The sequence below is a fragment of the Argopecten irradians genome, chromosome 1 (genome assembly GCF_041381155.1).
Source record: "Argopecten irradians isolate NY chromosome 1, Ai_NY, whole genome shotgun sequence".
Lineage (NCBI taxonomy): Eukaryota > Metazoa > Mollusca > Bivalvia > Pectinida > Pectinidae > Argopecten > Argopecten irradians.
Genome location: NC_091134.1, coordinates 61,664,470 through 61,685,157, shown reverse-complemented (window position 1 = coordinate 61,685,157; position 20,688 = coordinate 61,664,470). Strand labels below are relative to the sequence as shown.

General features: G+C 37.3%; 1 protein-coding gene across 11 annotated transcripts in view; it reads left to right on the top strand.

Annotated features, from left to right (window-relative positions):
- Positions 1-20,688, top strand: part of LOC138336597 (dentin sialophosphoprotein-like) — a 77,456-nt gene that overhangs the window by 12,487 nt on the left and 44,281 nt on the right. Inside the window, exon 1 of one of the 11 annotated variants that reach the window (XM_069286127.1) lies at positions 17,555-18,466. The exons of 8 other annotated variants lie outside the window; for them this stretch is intronic. In XM_069286127.1, the coding sequence (XP_069142228.1) occupies positions 18,427-18,466 (40 nt within the window). In that variant the 5' untranslated portion in view covers positions 17,555-18,426. Of the gene's footprint in view, positions 1-17,554; positions 18,467-19,684; positions 19,838-20,688 lie in introns of those variants that run through there. 2 more of the 11 variants (XM_069286193.1, XM_069286142.1) reach the window with 2 other exon arrangements.

The following is a 20,688-nucleotide window of genomic DNA, read 5'->3' as shown; positions in this document are numbered from 1 at the left end:
AAAGCATTGCTCTTGTGTATGGTACAACCATTAGGCCTAAAACATTGCTTTTGTGTATGGTACGACCATAGGCTTAAAGCATTGCTCTTGTGGATGATACGACCATAGGCTTAAAGGCATTGCTCTTGTGGATAGTACGACCATAGGCTTAAAGGCATTGCTCTTGTGGATAGTACGACCATAGGCTTAAAGGCATTGCTCTTGTGGATAGTACGACCATAGTCTTAAAGGCATTGCTCTTGTGGATAGTACGACCATAGGCTTAAAGCATTGCTCTTGTGGATGGTACAACTATTAATCCTGAAGCATTGATCTTGTGGATCGTACGACCATAGTCTTAAAGGCATTGCTCTTGTGGATGGTACGACCATTTTTCCTGAAAGCATTGCTCTTGTGGATAGTACGACCATAGTCTTAAAGGCATTGCTCTTACGAATAGTACGACCATAGGCTTAAAGCATTATATTGTTATTGTGAGTTATACCTAGAAGAATCCCCTGATTATTATTGGGGTATTTAACTCCTAAGATCATTTGCATTCTGGATTGTTTTGGCCTTTCTTAGGCATTCTATCCGAATGATTTGTCCTTATCGCTTATTCTCCTTTCAAAGCAATATTGTTATATGTTTGCTGTAGAAAGCATTGCCCTTATGAGTTGACCTTTCAAGCATTGACAAGAGAATTGTCGTTGGAAGGCAAACCTCGCAATGATTAAAACATTACATGGCCCCAAGACATCATCTTGCTTCTGAACAACAATTATTCTTACAAAACATTGCTCTTGTGAAGATTTCAGTTATTGAAATTTGCAAATATTATCTATATTAGGCAAAAGATGAGAGTAATGCAATTGGTTATGATTTAAATACCATTGTGTTTACGTTAGAAGAGTGGATGTCGCGACGTTGGATCAAACCAAAGGCTAGTGAGTTTTATAGTACATTTGATATCAGCACCTTAATTACAGTTGCAAACACAGGTAAATCTTTTATATAGATATCGAGTAAACTCCGTGTTTTATTGACAAAGTTTGTTGGTTAAGCTCGAGTTCTTCTAGACCCATTAATGTATTGATGAGTATACAAACATACGGAGTCAAGTTTGAGGCATGGACGTTAAAACCAAGCTGTTAAAAAGTTTATATTGTAAGCTGCCAAATCTGGCTATAAAGTTTATAAAATGTGATGACAAACTTTGCTATAAAGTGTACATAATATATAGACAAACTTTGCTATAAAGTGTACATAATGTATAGACAATCTTTGCTATAAAGTTTATATGATATGACAAACTTTGCTGTAAAGTTTATAAAATGTGATGACAAACTTTGCTATAAAGTGTACATAATATATAGACAAACTTTGCTATAAAGTGTACATAATGTATAGACAATCTTTGCTATAAAGTTTATATGATATGACAAACTTTGCTGTAAAGTTTACGTTGCCGATCGCATACCCGGGGACATGCCTTTCCTAGTGTAACTGACAGGGTCGTGGTCCTTTTACTGACTGAATAGAATTAGGACAACACGACCCTAAACTGACTTTTATCGCTACAGATTATAAAGTCAGCCGGTATGTAGGGAAATCGATAAAAAGTATATTGAGACCGTGGTTTAAGATCATTAAACGTTTATCACTATGGGAAAACGAACGTGAGTATAGTGTGGTGACGTCATGGTTTGTTAAGAATTTATAGATAAATAGTCCTTATTGAAATATGCTACGTCCCGCAGGTGTGCATCAATGCTTGTTTAGACGACAGATGTGTAATTAATGATAATTGTTGAATTAAATCCACCTATAAACAACTGGATAGCTTATATATAGAAAAATTTCCTAAACACATGAATACACTTTTATCAGGTAAATCATGTTCTTGAAATAATGGCACACTTTAATTTATTATGTTCAAACCACCATAAATAATCAGATAAATTATACTAATGTTAAGGCGGTTAGGAACATTTAGTTTAACATGTTCACTCACGCTCAAAACAACTTCTGGTTTATCTATATAAGGCTAATATGCATCCACACCTACATTATATATCCGGCACAGCCATTATGGCTCAATCATTCAAAGACTTGTTTTTGATGTGTCATCATAATCTCACAAACGGCCATTGGGTTCGTAAAAGCAGCACATTATGATGATATATTACAACTAAACCTTTACTTCCGGTTTACAAAAATATATATATATATATAAAATCCACTACCTGTAATCTAAGTTCATTTTTTGGTATGGACTAGGGTTTTCGATTTTTCATATGCCACATTTTTTTAACAAATAACAAAAATTATAGAGTGAAACATCATGTGCACACGTCAATACATATTTTTATTTAAATTTTGGTTTTCATTTATTAACCATCTCGACCATTAGCCGGGGTTATAAAATACTATAGTATAAATTATTGTCACGAAAATCTGTTTATACTGGTCCTGAAAATGTCTATTAGGTTTTAAAACTTTACACATAATTGTGCGAATTCCTACCGATTCCCTTTGTTCCAAAATAATTGTAAAAAACTCCCAAAATGTTCCTGATGGCGATACAATGAAGTCAGGCTATAAAACGTTGTCATTTACATGTACACGTAGTTGTAGAACTTCAGGTAATGGATTACCTGTATAGCAGGTAGTACTCCGGGTAAATTGATTACCTGTATAGCAGGTAGAACTCCAGGTAAATGGATTACCTGTATAGCAGGTAGAACTCCAGGTAAATGGATTACCTGTATAGCAGGTAGTACTCCGTTTAAATGGATTACCTGTATAGCAGGTAGTACTCCATGTAAATGGATTACCTGTATAGCAGGTAGAACTCTGGGTAAATGGATTACCTGTATAGCAGGTAGTACTCCATGTAAATGGATTACCTGTATAGCAGGTAGTACTCCATGTAAATGGATTACCTGTATAGCAGGTAGAACTCCAGGTAAATGGATTACCTGTATAGCAGGTAGAACTCCAGGTAAATGGATTACCTGTATAGCAGGTAGAACTCCGGGTAAATGGATTACCTGTATAGCAGGTAGAACTCCAGGTAAATGGATTACCTGTATAGCAGGTAGAACTCCAGGTAAATGGATTACCTGTATAGCAGGTAGAACTCCAGGTAAATGGATTACCTGTATAGCAGATAGAACTCCAGGTAAATGGATTACCTGTATAGCAGGTAGAACTCCAGGTAAATGGATTACCTGTATAGCAGGTAGAACTCCAGGTAAATGGATTACCTGTATAGCAGGTAGAACTCCAGGTAAATGGATTACCTGTATAGCAGGTAGAACTCCAGGTAAATGGATTACCTGTATAGCGGGTAGAACCCCGGGTAAATGGATTACATGTATAACAGTTGTTAGAACTCTGGGTAAATGGATTACCTGTATAACAGGTAGAACTCCAGATAAATGGATTACCTGTATAGCAGGTAGAACTCCGGGTAAATGGATTACCTGTATAGCAGGTAGAACTCCATGTCAATGAATTACCTGTATAACAGAACTCCGGGCAAATGGATTACCTGTATATCGGGTAGAAATCCGGGTAAATGGATTACCTGTATAGCAGGTAGTACTCCGGGTAAATGGATTACCTGTATAGCAGGTAGTACTCCGTTTAAATGGATTACCTGTATAGCAGGTAGTACTCCATGTAAATGGATTACCTGTATAGCAGGTAGAACTCTGGGTAAATGGATTACCTGTATAGCAGGTAGAACTCCATGTAAATGGATAACCTGTATAGCAGGTAGTACTCCATGTAAATGGATAACCTGTAAAGCAGTTAGTACTCCATGTAAATAGATTACCTGTATAGCAGGTAGAAATCCGGGTAAATGGATTACCTGTATAGCAGGTAGAACTCCGGCTAAATGGATTACCTGTATAGCAGGTAGATATCCGGGTAAATGGATTACCTTTATAGCAGTTAGAACTCCAGGGTAAATGGATTACCTTTATAGCAGTTAGAACTCCGGGTAAATGGATTACCTGTATAGCAGGTAGACCTCCAGGTAAATGGATTACCTGTATAGCAGATAGAACTCCAGGTAAATGGATTACCTGTATAGCAGGTAGAACTCCGGGTAAATGGATTACCTGTATAACAGGTAGAACTCCAGGTAAATGGATTACCGGTATAGCAGGTAGAACTCCGGGTAAATGGATGACCGGTATAGCAGGTAGAACTCCGGGTAAATGGATTGCTTGTATAGCAGGTAGAACTCCAGGTAAATGGATTACCTCTATAACAGGTAGAACCCCGGGTAAATGGATTACATGTATAACAGTTGTTAGAACTCTGGGTAAATGGATTACCTGTATAACAGGTAGAACTCCAGATAAATGGATTACCTGTATAGCAGATAGAACTCCAGGTAAATGGATTACCTGTATAGCAGGTAGAACTCCGGGTAAATGGATTACCTGTATAGCAGGTAGTACTCCATGTAAATGGATTACCCGTATAGCAGGTAGAACTCGATGTCAATGAATTACCTGTATAACAGAAATCCGGGTAAATGGATTACCTGTATAGCAGGTAGATATCCGGGTAAATGGATTACCTTTATATCGGGTAGAAATCGGGGTAAATGGATTACCTGTATAGCAGGTAGAAATCCGGGTAAATGGATTACCTTTATAGCAGGTAGAACTCCGGGTAAATGGATTGCTTGTATAGCAGGTAGAACTCCAGGTAAATGGATTACCTGTATAACAGGTAAAACCCCGGGTAAATGGATAACCTTTATAGCAGTTAGAACTCCGGGTAAATGGATTACCTGTATAGCTGGTAGAACTCCATGTAAATGGATTACCTGTATAACAGGTAGAACCCCGGGTAAATGGATTACATATATAACAGTTGTTAGAACTCCGGGTAAATGGATTACCTGTATAGCAGGTAGATATCCAGGTAAATGGATTACCTTTATAGCAGGTAGAACTCCAGGTAAATGGATTACCTGTATATCGGGTAGAACTCCAGGTAAATGGATTACCTGTATAGCAGGTAGAACTCCAGGTAAATGGATTACCTGTATAGCAGGTAGAACTCCGGGTAAATGGATTACCTGTATAGCAGGTAGAACTCCAGGTAAATGGATTACCTGTATAGCAGATAGAACTCCAGGTAAATGGATAACCTGTATAGCAGGTAGAACTCCAGGTAAATGGATTACCTGTATAGCAGGTAGAACTCCGGGTAAATGGATTGCTTGTATAGCAGGTAGAACTCCAGGTAAATGGGTTACCTGTATAACAGGTAGAACCCCGGGTAAATGGATTACATGTATAACAGTTGTTAGAACTCTGCGTAAATGGATTACCTGTGTAACAGGTAGAACTCCAGATAAATGGATTATCTGTATAGCAGAAAGAAACTCCGGGTAAATGGATTACCTGTATAGCAGGTAGAACTCCATGTCAATGAATTACCTGTATAACAGAACTCCGGGTAAATGGATTACCTGTATATCGGGTAGAAATCTGGGTAAATGGATTACCTGTATAGCAGGTAGAACTCCGGGTAAATGGATGACCTGTATAGCAGGTAGAACTACGGGTAAATGGATTACCTGTATTGCAGGTAGAACTCCAGGTAAATGGATTACCTGTATAACAGGTAAAACCCCGGGTAAATGGATTACATGTATAACAGTTGTTAGAACTCTGGGTAAATGGATAACCTGTATAGCAGGTAGAACTCCGGGTAAATGGATTACCTTTATAGCAGGTAGAACTCCGGGTAAATGGATTACCTGTATAGCAGGTTGTACTCCAATTAAATGGATTACCTGTATAGCAGGTAGAACTCTGGGTAAATGGATTACCTGTATATCGGGTAGAAATCCGGGTAAATGGATTACCTGTATAGCAGGTAGATATCCAGGTAAATGGATTACCTTTATAGCAGTTAGAACTCCGGGTAAATGGATTACCTTTATAGCTGGTAGAACTCCATTTAAATGGATTACCTGTATAACAGGTAGAACACCGGGTAAATGGATTACATATATAACAGTTGTTAGAACTCCGGGTAAATGGATTACCTGTATAACAGGTAGAACTCCAGGTAAATGGATTACCTGTAATGCAGGTAGAACTCCGGGTAAATGGATTGCTTGTATAGCAGGTAGAACTCTAGGTAAATGGATTACCTGTATAACAGGTAGAACCCCGGGTAAATGGATTACCTGTATAACAGGTAGAACTCCAGATAAATGGATTACCTGTATAGCAGGTAGAACTCCGGGTAAATGGATTACCTGTAAAGCAGGTAGAACTCCAAGTCAATGAATTACCTGTATAACAGAACACAGGGTAAATGGATTACCTGTATAACAGGTAGAAATTCGGGTAAATGGATTACCTGTATATTGGGTAGAACTCCAGGTAAATGGATTACCTGTATAGCAGGTAGAACTCCAGGTAAATGGATTACCTGTATAGCAGGTAGAACTCCAGGTAAATGGATTACCTGTATAGCAGGTAGAACCCCAGATAAATGGATTACATGTATAACAGTTGTTAGAACTCCGGGTAAATGGATTTACCTGTATAACAGGTAGAACTCCAGGTAAATGGATTACCTGTATAGCAGGTAGAACTCCGGGTAAATGGATTGCTTGTATAGCAGGTAGAACTCTAGGTAAATGGATTACCTGTATAACAGGTAGAACCCCGGGTAAATGGATTACCTGTATAACAGGTAGAACTCCAGATAAATGGATTACCTGTATAGCAGGTAGAACTCCGGGTAAATGGATTACCTGTAAAGCAGGTAGAACTCCAAGTCAATGAATTACCTGTATAACAGAACACAGGGTAAATGGATTACCTGTATAACAGGTAGAAATTCGGGTAAATGGATTACCTGTATATTGGGTAGAAATCCGGGTAAATGGATTACCTGTATAGCAGGTAGAACTCCGGGTAAATGGATGACCTGTATAGCAGGTAGAACTACGGGTAAATGGATTACCTGTATTGCAGGTAGAACTCCAGGTAAATGGATTACCTGTATAACAGGTACAACCCTGTGTAAATGGATTACATGTATAATAGTTGTTAGAACTCTGGGTGAATGGATAACCTGTATAACAGGTAGAACTCCAGATAAATGGATTATCTGTATAGCAGAAAGAAACTCAAGGTAAATGGATTACCTGTATAGCAGGTAGAACTCCATGTCAATGAATTACCTGTATAACAGAACTCCAGATAAATGGATTACCTGTATAGCAGGTAGAACTCCGGGTAAATGGATTACCTGTAAAGCAGGTAGAACTCCAAGTCAATGAATTACCTGTATAACAGAACACAGGGTAAATGGATTACCTGTATAACAGGTAGAAATTCGGGTAAATGGATTACCTGTATATTGGGTAGAAATCCGGGTAAATGGATTACCTGTATAGCAGGTAGATATCCAGGTAAATGGATTACCTTTATAGCAGTTAGAACTCCGGGTAAATGGATGACCTGTACATCGGGTAGAAATCCGGGTAAATGGATTACCTGTATAGTAGGTAGAAATCCGGGTAAATGGATTACCTTTTTAGCAGGTAGAACTCCGGGTAAATGGATTACCCGTATAACAGGTAGAACCCCGGGTAAATGGATTACATGTATAACAGTTGTTAGAACTGGGGGTAAATGGATTACCTGTATAACAGGTAGAACTCCAGATAAATGGATTACCTGTATAGCAGGTAGAACTCTTGTTAAATGGATTGCTTGTATAGCAGGTAGAACTCCAGGTAAATGGATTACCTGTATAACAGGTAAAACCCTGTGTAAATGGATTACATGTATAATAGTTGTTAGAACTCTGGGTGAATGGATAACCTGTAAAACAGGTAGAACTCCCAGGTAAATGGATTACCTGTATAGCAGGTAGACCATGTAAATGAATTACCTGTATAACTGGTAGAACCCCAGGTAAATGGATTACATATATAACAGTTGTTAGAACTCCGGGTAAATGGATTACCTGTATAGCAGGTAGATATCCGGGTAAATGGATTACCTGTATATCGGGTAGAAATCTGGGTAAATGGATTACCTGTATAGCAGGTAGAACTCCGGGTAAATGGATGACCTGTATAGCAGGTAAAACTACGGGTAAATGGATTACCTGTATTGCAGGTAGAACTCCAGGTAAATGGATTACCTGTAAAACAGGTAAAACCCCGGGTAAATGGATTACATATATAACAGTTGTTAGAACTCTGGGTAAATGGATAACCTGTATAGCAGGTAGAACTCCGGGTAAATGGATTACCTTTATAGCAGGTAGAACTCCGGGTAAATGGATTACCTGTATAGCAGGTAGAACTCCAGGTAAATGGATTACCTGTATAGCAGGTAGAACTCCAGGTAAATGGATTACCTGTATATCGGGTAGAAATCCGGGTAAATGGATTACCTGTATAGCAGGTAGATATCCAGGTAAATGGATTACCTTTATAGCAGTTAGAACTCCGGGTAAATGGATTACCTTTATAGCTGGTAGAACTCCATTTAAATGGATTACCTGTATAACAGGTAGAACACCGGGTAAATGGATTACATATATAACAGTTGTTAGAACTCCGGGTAAATGGATTACCTGTATAACAGGTAGAACTCCAGGTAAATGGATTACCTGTAATGCAGGTAGAACTCCGGGTAAATGGATTGCTTGTATAGCAGGTAGAACTCTAGGTAAATGGATTACCTGTATAACAGGTAGAACCCCGGGTAAATGGATTACCTGTATAACAGGTAGAACTCCAGATAAATGGATTACCTGTATAGCAGGTAGAACTCCGGGTAAATGGATTACCTGTAAAGCAGGTAGAACTCCAAGTCAATGAATTACCTGTATAACAGAACACAGGGTAAATGGATTACCTGTATAACAGGTAGAAATTCGGGTAAATGGATTACCTGTATATTGGGTAGAAATCCGGGTAAATGGATTACCTGTATAGCAGGTAGATATCCAGGTAAATGGATTACCTGTATAGCAGGTAGAACTCCAGGTAAATGGATTACCTGTATAACAGGTAGAACCCCAGATAAATGGATTACATGTATAACAGTTGTTAGAACTCCGGGTAAATGGATTACCTGTATAACAGGTAGAACTCCAGGTAAATGGATTACCTGTATAGCAGGTAGAACTCCGGGTAAATGGATTGATTGTATAACAGGTAGAACTCTAGGTAAATGGATTACCTGTATAACAGGTAGAACCCCGGGTAAATGGATTACCTGTATAACAGGTAGAACTCCAGATAAATGGATTACCTGTATAGCAGGTAGAACTCCGGGTAAATGGATTACCTGTAAAGCAGGTAGAACTCCAAGTCAATGAATTACCTGTATAACAGAACACAGGGTAAATGGATTACCTGTATAACAGGTAGAAATTCGGGTAAATGGATTACCTGTATATTGGGTAGAAATCCGGGTAAATGGATTACCTGTATAGCAGGTAGAACTCCGGGTAAATGGATGACCTGTATAGCAGGTAGAACTACGGGTAAATGGATTACCTGTATTGCAGGTAGAACTCCAGGTAAATGGATTACCTGTATAACAGGTACAACCCTGTGTAAATGGATTACATGTATAATAGTTGTTAGAACTCTGGGTGAATGGATAACCTGTATAACAGGTAGAACTCCAGATAAATGGATTATCTGTATAGCAGAAAGAAACTCAAGGTAAATGGATTACCTGTATAGCAGGTAGAAACTCCATGTCAATGAATTACCTGTATAACAGAACTCCAGATAAATGGATTACCTGTATAGCAGGTAGAACTCCGGGTAAATGGATTACCTGTAAAGCAGGTAGAACTCCAAGTCAATGAATTACCTGTATAACAGAACACAGGGTAAATGGATTACCTGTATAACAGGTAGAAATTCGGGTAAATGGATTACCTGTATATTGGGTAGAAATCCGGGTAAATGGATTACCTGTATAGCAGGTAGATATCCAGGTAAATGGATTACCTTTATAGCAGTTAGAACTCCGGGTAAATGGATGACCTGTACATCGGGTAGAAATCCGGGTAAATGGATTACCTGTATAGTAGGTAGAAATCCGGGTAAATGGATTACCTTTTTAGCAGGTAGAACTCCGGGTAAATGGATTACCCGTATAACAGGTAGAACCCCGGGTAAATGGATTACATGTATAACAGTTGTTAGAACTGGGGGTAAATGGATTACCTGTATAACAGGTAGAACTCCAGATAAATGGATTACCTGTATAGCAGGTAGAACTCTTGTTAAATGGATTGCTTGTATAGCAGGTAGAACTCCAGGTAAATGGATTACCTGTATAACAGGTAAAACCCTGTGTAAATGGATTACATGTATAATAGTTGTTAGAACTCTGGGTGAATGGATAACCTGTAAAACAGGTAGAACTCCAGGTAAATGGATTACCTGTATAGCAGGTAGACCATGTAAATGAATTACCTGTATAACTGGTAGAACCCCAGGTAAATGGATTACATATATAACAGTTGTTAGAACTCCGGGTAAATGGATTACCTGTATAGCAGGTAGATATCCGGGTAAATGGATTACCTATATAACAGGTAGAACTCCAGGTAAATGGATTACCTGTATAGCAGGTAGAACTCCAGGTAAATGGATTACCTGTATAGCAGGTAGAACTCCAGGTAAATGGATTACCTGTATAGCAGGTAGAACTCCAGGTAAATGGATTACCTGTATAGCAGGTAGAACTCCGGGTAAATGGATTACCTGTATAGCAGGTAGAACTCCAGGTAAATGGATTACCTGTATAGCAGGTAAAACCCCGGGTAAATGGATTACCTGTATAACAGTTGTTAGAACTCCGGGTAAATGGATTACCTGTATAACAGGTAGAACTCTAGGTAAATGGATTACCTGTATAAAAGGTAAAACCCCGGGTAAATGGATTACATGTATAACAGTTGTTAGAACTCCAGTTAAATGGATTGCTTGTATAGCAGGTAGAACTCCAGGTAAATGGATTACCTGTGTAACAGGTAGAACCCCGGATAAATTGATAAAATGTATAACAGTTGTTAGAACTCTGGGTAAATGGATTACCTGTATAACAGGTAAAACTCCGTATAGCAGGTAGAACTCCGGGTAAATGGATTACCTGTAAAGCAGGTAGAACTCCATGTCAATGAATTACCTGTATAATAGAACTCCGGGTAAATGGATTACCTGTATATCGGGTAGATATCCAGGTAAATGGATTACCTTTATAGCAGTTAGAACTCCGGGTAAATGGATTACCTGTATAGCTGGTATAACTCCATGTAAATGGATTACCTGTATATACAGGTAGAACCCCGGGTAAATGGATGACCTGTATATCGGGTAGAAATCCGGGTAAATGGATTACCTGTATAGCAGGTAGATATCCAGGTAAATGGATTACCTTTATAGCAGTTAGAACTCCGGGTAAATGGATTACCTGTATAGCTGGTATAACTCCATGTAAATGGATTACCTGTATAACAGGTAGAACCCCGGGTAAATGGCTTACATATACAACAGTTGTTAGAACTCTGGGTAAATGGATTACCTATATAACAGGTAGAACTCCAGGAAAATGGATTACCTGTATAGCAGGTAGAACTCCGGGTAAATGGATTGCTTGTATAGCAGGTAGATATCCAGGTAAATGGATTACCTTTATAGCAGTTAGAACTCCGGGTAAATGGATTACCTGTATAGCTGGTAGAACTCCATTTAAATGGATTACCTCTGTATAACAGGTAGAACTCCAGATAAATGGATTAGCTGTATAGCAGGTAGAACTCCGGGTAAATGGATTACCTGTATAACAGAACACCGGGTAAATGGATTAACTGTATATCGGGTAGAAATCTGGGTAAATGGATTACCTGTATAGCAGGTAGAACTCCGGGTAAATGGATTACCTGTATAGCTGGTAGAACTCCATTTAAATGGATTACCTGTATAACAGGTAGAACTCCAGATAAATGGATTACCTGTATAGCAGGTAGAACTCCATGTCAATGAATTACCTGTATAACAGAACACCGGGTAAATGGATTACCTGTATATCCGGTAGAAATCTGGGTAAATGGATTACCTGTATAGCAGGTAGAACTCCGGGTAAATGGATGACCTGTATATCGGGTAGAAATCCGGGTAAATAGATTACCTGTATAGCAGGTAGAACTCCAGGTAAATGGATTACCTGTATAGCAGGTAGAACTCCAGGTAAATGGATTACCTGTATAGCAGGTAGAACTCCAGGTAAATGGATTACCTGTATAACAGGTAGAACCCCGGATAAATGGATTACATGTATAACAGTTGTTAGAACTCCGGGTAAATGGATTACCTGTATAACAGGTAGAACTCCAGATAAATGGATTACCTGTATAGCAGGTAGAACTCCAGGTAAATGGATTACCTGTATAACAGGTAAAACCCTGTGTAAATGGATTACATGTATAACAGTTGTTAGAACTCTGGGTGAATGGATTACCTGTATAACAGGTAGAACTCCGGGTAAATGGATTACCTGTATAGCAGGTAGAACTCCAGGTAAATGGATTACCTGTATAGCAGGTAGAACTCCAGGTAAATGGATTACCTGTATAGCAGGTAGAACTCCGGGTAAATGGATTACCTGTATATCGGGTAGAACTCCAGGTAAATGGATTACCTGTTTAGCAGGTAGAACTCCAGGTAAATGGATTACCTGTATAGCAGGTAGAACTCCAGGTAAATGGATTACCTGTATAGCAGGTAGAACTCCAGGTAAATGGATTACCTGTATAGCAGGTAGAACTCCAGGTAAATGGATTACCTGTATAGCAGGTAGAACTCCAGGTAAATGGATTACCTGTATAGCAGGTAGAACTCCAGGTAAATGGATTACCTGTATAGCAGGTAGAACTCCAGGTAAATGGATTACCTGTATAGCAGGTAGAACTCCAGGTAAATGGATTACCTGTATAGCAGGTAGAACTCCGGGTAAATAGATGACCTGTATAGCAGGTAGACCTCCACTTAAATGGACTACTTGTAGGACTACAGGTTGTCTCTGTTGATACAAAATTTTATTGAAGAATAAAATTCACATAAATGTTATGGTCTCCTCGAAGGCATTTACATAACAAATTTTGATATCGTTAACCATATATCGGTGAGTTCATTCTGATCTACATATGTATTAGAGTTACTTCCCTTCGTTTTACTCTGTCAGATGATGTATATCAGTTATAGTCCAGTAAAGATAGGTTGTTACCCCAAAATAATTGCAACAGAATTTTTTCTTTGTTTTTCATACAGATCTGACTTTGTTTTATACAAGAAAAAAGTCGCCACAAATAAAAAAATTGGGAAAGCGTGTTTTTCTTGACCCCCAAAAAATCAGAAAAATATGGATATTTGCTTAATTTGCCAACTTTGAAGCCAAATATAAACTAACATGGTTATCGTGAGATACTAGAAAATTACTGTATGGCAAGAACGTTATAAGGACAGCACAGATTGCCAAAAACATAAGTTGAAATCAACACAGGGAAATAGTATGACAACATGAAAATTGCATAATTATGTCCTTGTAACAGCCAAATATGCTTTTGTTGGATTGTTAAGATAAAAAATTGTTATTATCAACAATACCATTGATACTCATTTTTGTGGAATCTTTTTAAATAAAACTTGTTGATGAAAGGCTTTAAAAGTAAAACATTTTACTTTTACTACCTGAGATAACATGGTTGCTCAAAGTTGGTCTTTTGGCCTTTTCCAAGGATATTTTGAAGTCCAAATTGAATAATCTTTAAAAATAGTCTTTTTTATTCAAGAATTATTCAGTAAATACCGTCTCAAGTGTTTAGATAGTTATTAATTCAGATTCTATGTAGGTTATACTCACCTAAAAGAGACAGCTATATCAAGATATCCCCATATATAAAAGAAGTGGGGTTGATCAAATCCTCATTTAGTGCCAATTCGACTAAACTTCTCTAATTGGCTAAGTCCTTAAGTTGAAATGTCAAAAATGTGAATATCTGTTTTGTGACAAATCAGATTGCAAAATCCTTTGGCAGATATTACCACCATAATGGAGCGCTTTTTATAAAGTGAGATTGAAGTTTCTTTTTGATCAAATATTTGAATAGGTCAGTTTTTCATTTTTCCATAATGGAACCGGATGGGAAATACATAATTTTCAATGAGATAAAGGAATAGAATAAAAGTTCAATATCAATTTTATAGCTGAAAATCAAACACAGTTCTGATTTATTTACTGGCGAAAGTTTATGACAGACAAATGAAGCATATTCGAAAAATTAAGATTTTTGTATTTTAGATTTATGGACTTAGACATATTTTGGTATTCAGCCAAATTAACGTGATAGGAAGATTTTACTATTAAATAAAATGTGCATATCTATACCGTTTTTACAACAAATGATCAAAATATAAGTACAAAATAAACAAAAACATATTTGGAATCATTTGCTTTTTCATTTTCCGAAATATTAACTACCTTAATGGGCTTTTTGTCACAAATCTAAGTAATGAATACACTTCCAATTGGCACGATCAGTCAACTTGACAGGTTAATATTTAGTTTTTTTTCTAGCTTATGTATTATCGATCATGAATTAATATCAAAGAAAAAGTAATTCTTTAAGACATAAAACTGAACTGACATTGTTCAGGGTAAGATTTTATAAATGTTTGCATCTAAAAAAAAAAAAAAAAAAAAAAACGGTAATGCTAGCTAAATTCAAAAGGTTTTGAGCAGTTTTCATCCTTCTTTATTTCTTGGATTGACTGAAATTATTGTATCATTTCAACTTATTTGTACTAACCTAATGTTTGTCTTACTATATATACCCGATTTCATATTTCAAGTACATTGTATTGCAAAAATAGCAGATATTGTACTTTAAAAGTGGTCAAAAGTGTGATTTCTTTATATTTTCTTATTTTTCGGGTGTTGAAAAAACGACTTTCCAAACATATGATTTTTGGCGACTTTTTTCATGGTAAAATACTAAGATCCTCCAACCCAAAAAGCAGAAAACAAATTCTGTTGCAATTATTTTGAGGTTGGGTCTCTATTTTTCGTATTTTTACTGGACTAATATGGAAACTAGGTGAATTAGATACCATCTCTGAAATATAGAATAAAGAATAAAACTAGAAAAATTTTTGATATCTTGTTCATGTATGTGCAGTGATTTTAAACAAGGGACGGTAATGCTAGTTGAGATAAGGGAGGTCATTATAAGGGAGATAATCTAGTATAAGATTTCGGCCCGATAGTGTTCACATAGATTGGCAACTCCGCCATTTTTTAAGATAGGCAGATGAACCTCTGTATGTGCGTTGGGGTTTTTAGATACACAGTTTAATACAGAAGACTAACTTTGATATTACAAAAGTTCAGTAACTTTCAGATGGTTTGAGTATAAAGTTTTGGAACGAAAAAATATTATTTTCACTTGTATAATACTAATAAAACAAAATGCATTTCCGGTTATAAATGTCTGATTTTCGAAAAACCAGGAAAAATTGGTCATTTTCATGCTTTCTAAAATCATATTAAATCATGTTAATCGGGACAATTGGTTATATCAAACCATGATATAAAGTTTAAACTTTGTATTGGTGCAGAAATATCATATCTAAAAGAATACACTTAAAGTAGTTAGCCAAGGGGGAAAGGTTTTAACCGGAGGTACCTCTGCCTGTCAACAAAGACAAAGAAGGAGTTTCCAATCTCTATGATATTATACAGATATTATATATTCGATTACTTTATTGGTCTACCCAATATATACATAAAATCTCTTATAAAAAAACATACAAGAACCATGTGCCTATTGATCTTTCCCCGCCGTCTTTTACTTTTTGTATGATAATCGACCGTGTTCTAAGGTTCTCTACTACATTCTATATGTACAACACTCCACCTGTCAGCGAATTGGTGTCTTTATTAAAGTACACAAAGACCGTATTATAGGTTATTTTATATCTCCATTCATTTAAACCTACACCGGAGAGTAGGGTCAGATGACCCATGTGTTAATGTTTTGTGATACACCGTTAGATTATAACTCTCAGTTCACCGATTTCCTTTCTATCATTATCGCCATTGTGCTTTCCATGACTTAATTTAACTGTGCACTGATATCTTCCATATTTCAGATTCTCGTTAGCTGAGTACATTTGTAGGTAATGATAAAGAAAGGATCCATACAAAAAGAATGTTCTTATTTTCGTTTACGCAAACGCGCACAATGCTAAAATTACTAATTTTGGTAAGAGTTTTCAATTATTGATTAAAGCTGTATGCCACTGTGGAACTTCCAATATCCCACGAAAAAGTTTGAAATTCACTTGAATGATATTATACACTCTCAGTTAAAAATAAAGCTCTTTCAAAGCATCGTGCACAATACATGGAGGTAATAAGATATTGATTTAAACGAGCATTTTCATTGGTTAACAATTATATATCATCATTTCATAACGTACCAATGATGTCGGCGCTTGTAACGTCGTATCTGATTGGCTGATGAAACGACGTAGCTATATCTCAGAGCAAAGAAGTTGGAATTTCACTACATCTTATCAAGAGAATCAAGGGAACTAACTCTCATTCAAATTTGGAGTTTTTCGTCAAAGACACGCCAATACATTGAAGATTAAAAACAACTAAAACTGAAACGTTTGATGCCCTAGGCCTACTTTAACAGCATCCATTAATCCGTATTTCAAAATTCAATGATTTATTATTAGAAGTAATTCAATAACTGTTGCATTATTAGAATATAACAATTTGAGTAAATATGAAAATGCTTTCATAAATGCAGATTTACACCTGTAAGACTTATGTTCTAACAGCGGAATATTCACCTTACTTTAAAACGATTTTGAACACGCACTAATACTGAAGATGTGACACAAAACCTTTCGGCTACAAGCCACCTTTAATATAAATAGTTAATGTGTAAACCATTTTTATTCGGAGACGGGTAAGTTTTGTACTATATGGAGGCAGAACGAGGAAATCCGTGTTTAATCCCGAAATGGGAAACCCATTATAAGTTTGCCTTGCGCTGAAAAGCAGCCAATAAGTTAAGCCTAAGAATAAGTGTTCTACTTACAAACAGCTGTATATATGGTGGAGTGAGACCAATCTAATAACCTTCACGATCTCTTTATAACAAGCCTCAATTACATCGCTGATAGGGTATTGAAGATACGAATCTCAAGTCGGAAAATATTTTGGAAAACGAAGGTCAAATATTGACTCAGAAAATACATTATCAATCTACAGTGTAGGATATATACCTGTACCGGTTTAACATAACGACAAAATTATAAAGGAAAGCCCCACTTTAATCCGAGTCTTTTATACTTTACGTAAAGCTATAAATACAAGTGGAATGTGTACATAGAGAACAAAATCGAACGCTGCCCTTACATGTCATGTTTACTTACAATAGAAATCGCTAAATTGCTGGTGTAGAATGTTTTATTGGACGTGCATTTAATATACGGGTGGCTCTATTTAGCTACCCAGACATTTGTATTGACAGAAAGTAGCTCTGTTACCTGGGTAGCAGCTCCATGTGATTCCGGATAAAATTCCTGTGGGACCGTACCCGGATAAAATTCCTATGGGGACATATTCGGTTTATGACATATGTAAATGTTAAACCGAAGACCGACTGAATCATCGATTTTTTTACTAGATTGTACAATACAATTCACAACTCCTTAATAATTTACCAGGCGTTAACGGCCGTCAAGCTTTTATCTCTTCGGGATTTGTCATGTAATTTTGTGCTTCTTTATGGTGGCGGACTGCGGATTTAATTTTCATTACAAATCCGTCAATTTACGACTGGTACAGTGCAGCTCCAGCGGAGGACAATCGTTTGTGGGACATGCAGCGCAGCAATAACTCGTAACAATAAGGAATTGATTTTACTAACTGATATGTATATACAGGTCTGTGGAATTCCGCGGTTTCAGAATCCCAGCTTAATTTACAACAAATGAAATCGAAGCATTCCGACGTTGTATACAGGGATTGCTTTATCGGATCGATTCCACGGAACAGCGATCGTTGACAAGAGTGTGGATTAGAGGTGTCTTGGATGCAGGATACTTTTAATGAAATATACACCTGATCGTGCTGTGAGTAAAACAAATAAACGTTATCTACAAGCTGGAGATATCGATCAATTTGACAATCCGACGGCGTCGTTAGGTGTTCGGTCGGAGGACACTCCGGAGTGAGGGAGGGTCCGTTCGTCGGAGGGGTAGAGTTGTCTCACGGAGGATGGGGAGCGGATTAGTTTAGGATCTATGACGTCACATATCTCAGGAAGTCCATGCTGACGTTGATGCAACTTGCTGCTACTACAATGAACGGTAGAGTATAAACGTATTAGAGCGACACACGTGTGTACATTTGTTCGTCTGGGTTGTCATTGCATGTACATGCATTCTAGAAGGACAACTGTGCGGTTTTGTTTAGGGCTGGGGTATTGAACTTACATTTACCAATTTGATGAAAAGGAGTAGAGATGTGTGGGTACTTTGGGAAATGGTACGTGTTTTCCTGAACGCGACATGACATTTTTGGAGTAATTGATTCAAAAATGCACGTGCGTTTGGAATGCATACCTTCAGTCAGTCACGTGTAACCAAGTTCAGTTGGAATTACGCATGCTTAAAGAAACTGTTTACGGAAAGAATACAAAAGCATGCGTTTGAAATTCAGTATGACAAAGAAATGATAGATTCCTTGATATCCATGCTTGACTCTTTTGTGTTCTTTGAAATTGTCTACATTTCAAACGGAATCGCCTAAACAGAAAGCTACCCTTGTATTTGTTTCACTTTTCGTGCAGTTTTACTTCATACCCTTATAAATTATAAATAGGTTTTTGCTGTATGTCCTCTATAGTGGCGATAGGTAACGACACGTCCAAACACTAGTAGGGGTAGGACTTCATTCATTAGGGCGCATGGCTCATTAGTTTCCACGCGTCATGGTTTCATTTGCAAATGGAGTTTGGATTTTTTGTCTTCACGCTACATTGTAATTATTGTTAATCAGTTTGTTTAATTTCACTGTTGACCTACATTTCAGTATTGAGACACTACCTCTCTATATACTTACCTGGGTATTCCCGTGCGAGGTTTGTCGACAGGTACGAACTTTCCTATTGATCGTTAACCTTGTATGAGAATACCACTAATCCCTCGCTATGGACTTAATACTTCTTATCTACCCCAATACAAAGCTTTATCCAATATTCCTCGGTAATGGCAATTTTTCTTGTAACCATAATGTGATGATAGATCAATCCGTCTTTTCAAACCCTGACCCTTAAAGCTGACCACATGGGGCCCCGTGTACCTCTCTGCCTCCCCGGGAGCCAAAGTGAATCCTGCAGGTATTTAATTACTACTGGGCAATTCTCCTGGGACTGCCAAATTTGGCCGGATTGGTGCGGTGGGCGTGTGTAAAACGGAAGACACCTGTAACTTCATTAGCATGCAAATACATGTAGCTGAGACAAAACGTTACCTGGATTGTTACCGTCTGGTCCCGAACAATACCTGTCATACCTAGCTAATTCCGGCCATTCTCTCTGATGATTGTTTACCACGGAAGCTCAGTGGAGTTTAAATTCCCAATTAGAACTTAAAATTGGTGGTTGTTGATTGTTGGACTAGTTTGATTAGTCTCCAAGGAGTGATTGGACAAAAGTATGAAGGGCGCTCAGCCCAGAGGTAAGTGGGGATGTGTGTGGAAAGTGAAATTTGATAATCAATGTGTTAAGGATTACCAAGATAGCAGGAAACACCAGTACCGTCATATATTGCAGGCAGATTGATTGCTTATCTATACCAATCATATTGGGAGCAATGCTTAGAGCTATAAAAGCAGCCCTTGCTTTATCGTGAATTTCCATTTAGAAAACCTCCAAAATGTGATGCATTTACAGACGGCTTTCTGAAATGGTCTTCACATGAACACAGGGCTGGATACTGTGTTATAGACGGAATAGTGTTTGTTATGCATTTGCGTTTTACAGCGTTTACATGGCCGTGTATATAAATCCTTATCGACATCTGATTATTATGAATAGAGTCGGTCAATCATGCAAGGTTATCGTTTACATCGGAATGTCTGTAAAACATCTGAGTACAGAAATATCACTATATTTTATAGCACCCAGTGTCCACGTCGATATCTCTTAATTAATTAATCATAGCGTCAGAGATAATAACGGTAAAACACAACAACTTCCTATTTTTGATATCGATAATCTATAAATCGTTTTGTCGCTACGTGTGTACATATGTACAGTGCAGGGTAGTATTCAAGGGAACTCAATCTCTACACGACATCTATCATGTATACCATTCGATCGTGTTAATTGATTCATTAATATCCAATATAAGCAGAGTTGATGATGAATATGTAGTGTAAATAATTGATATGGTATATAATGTCTCTATGATTAACAATTATGGTACATCTACAGGTGGTTACACTGAGTAACATAGGAAATGGAGCAGAAACAGCACATAGAATGAATAGGCCAAACAAAAATATGTAGAAAACCACGTGTCATCTT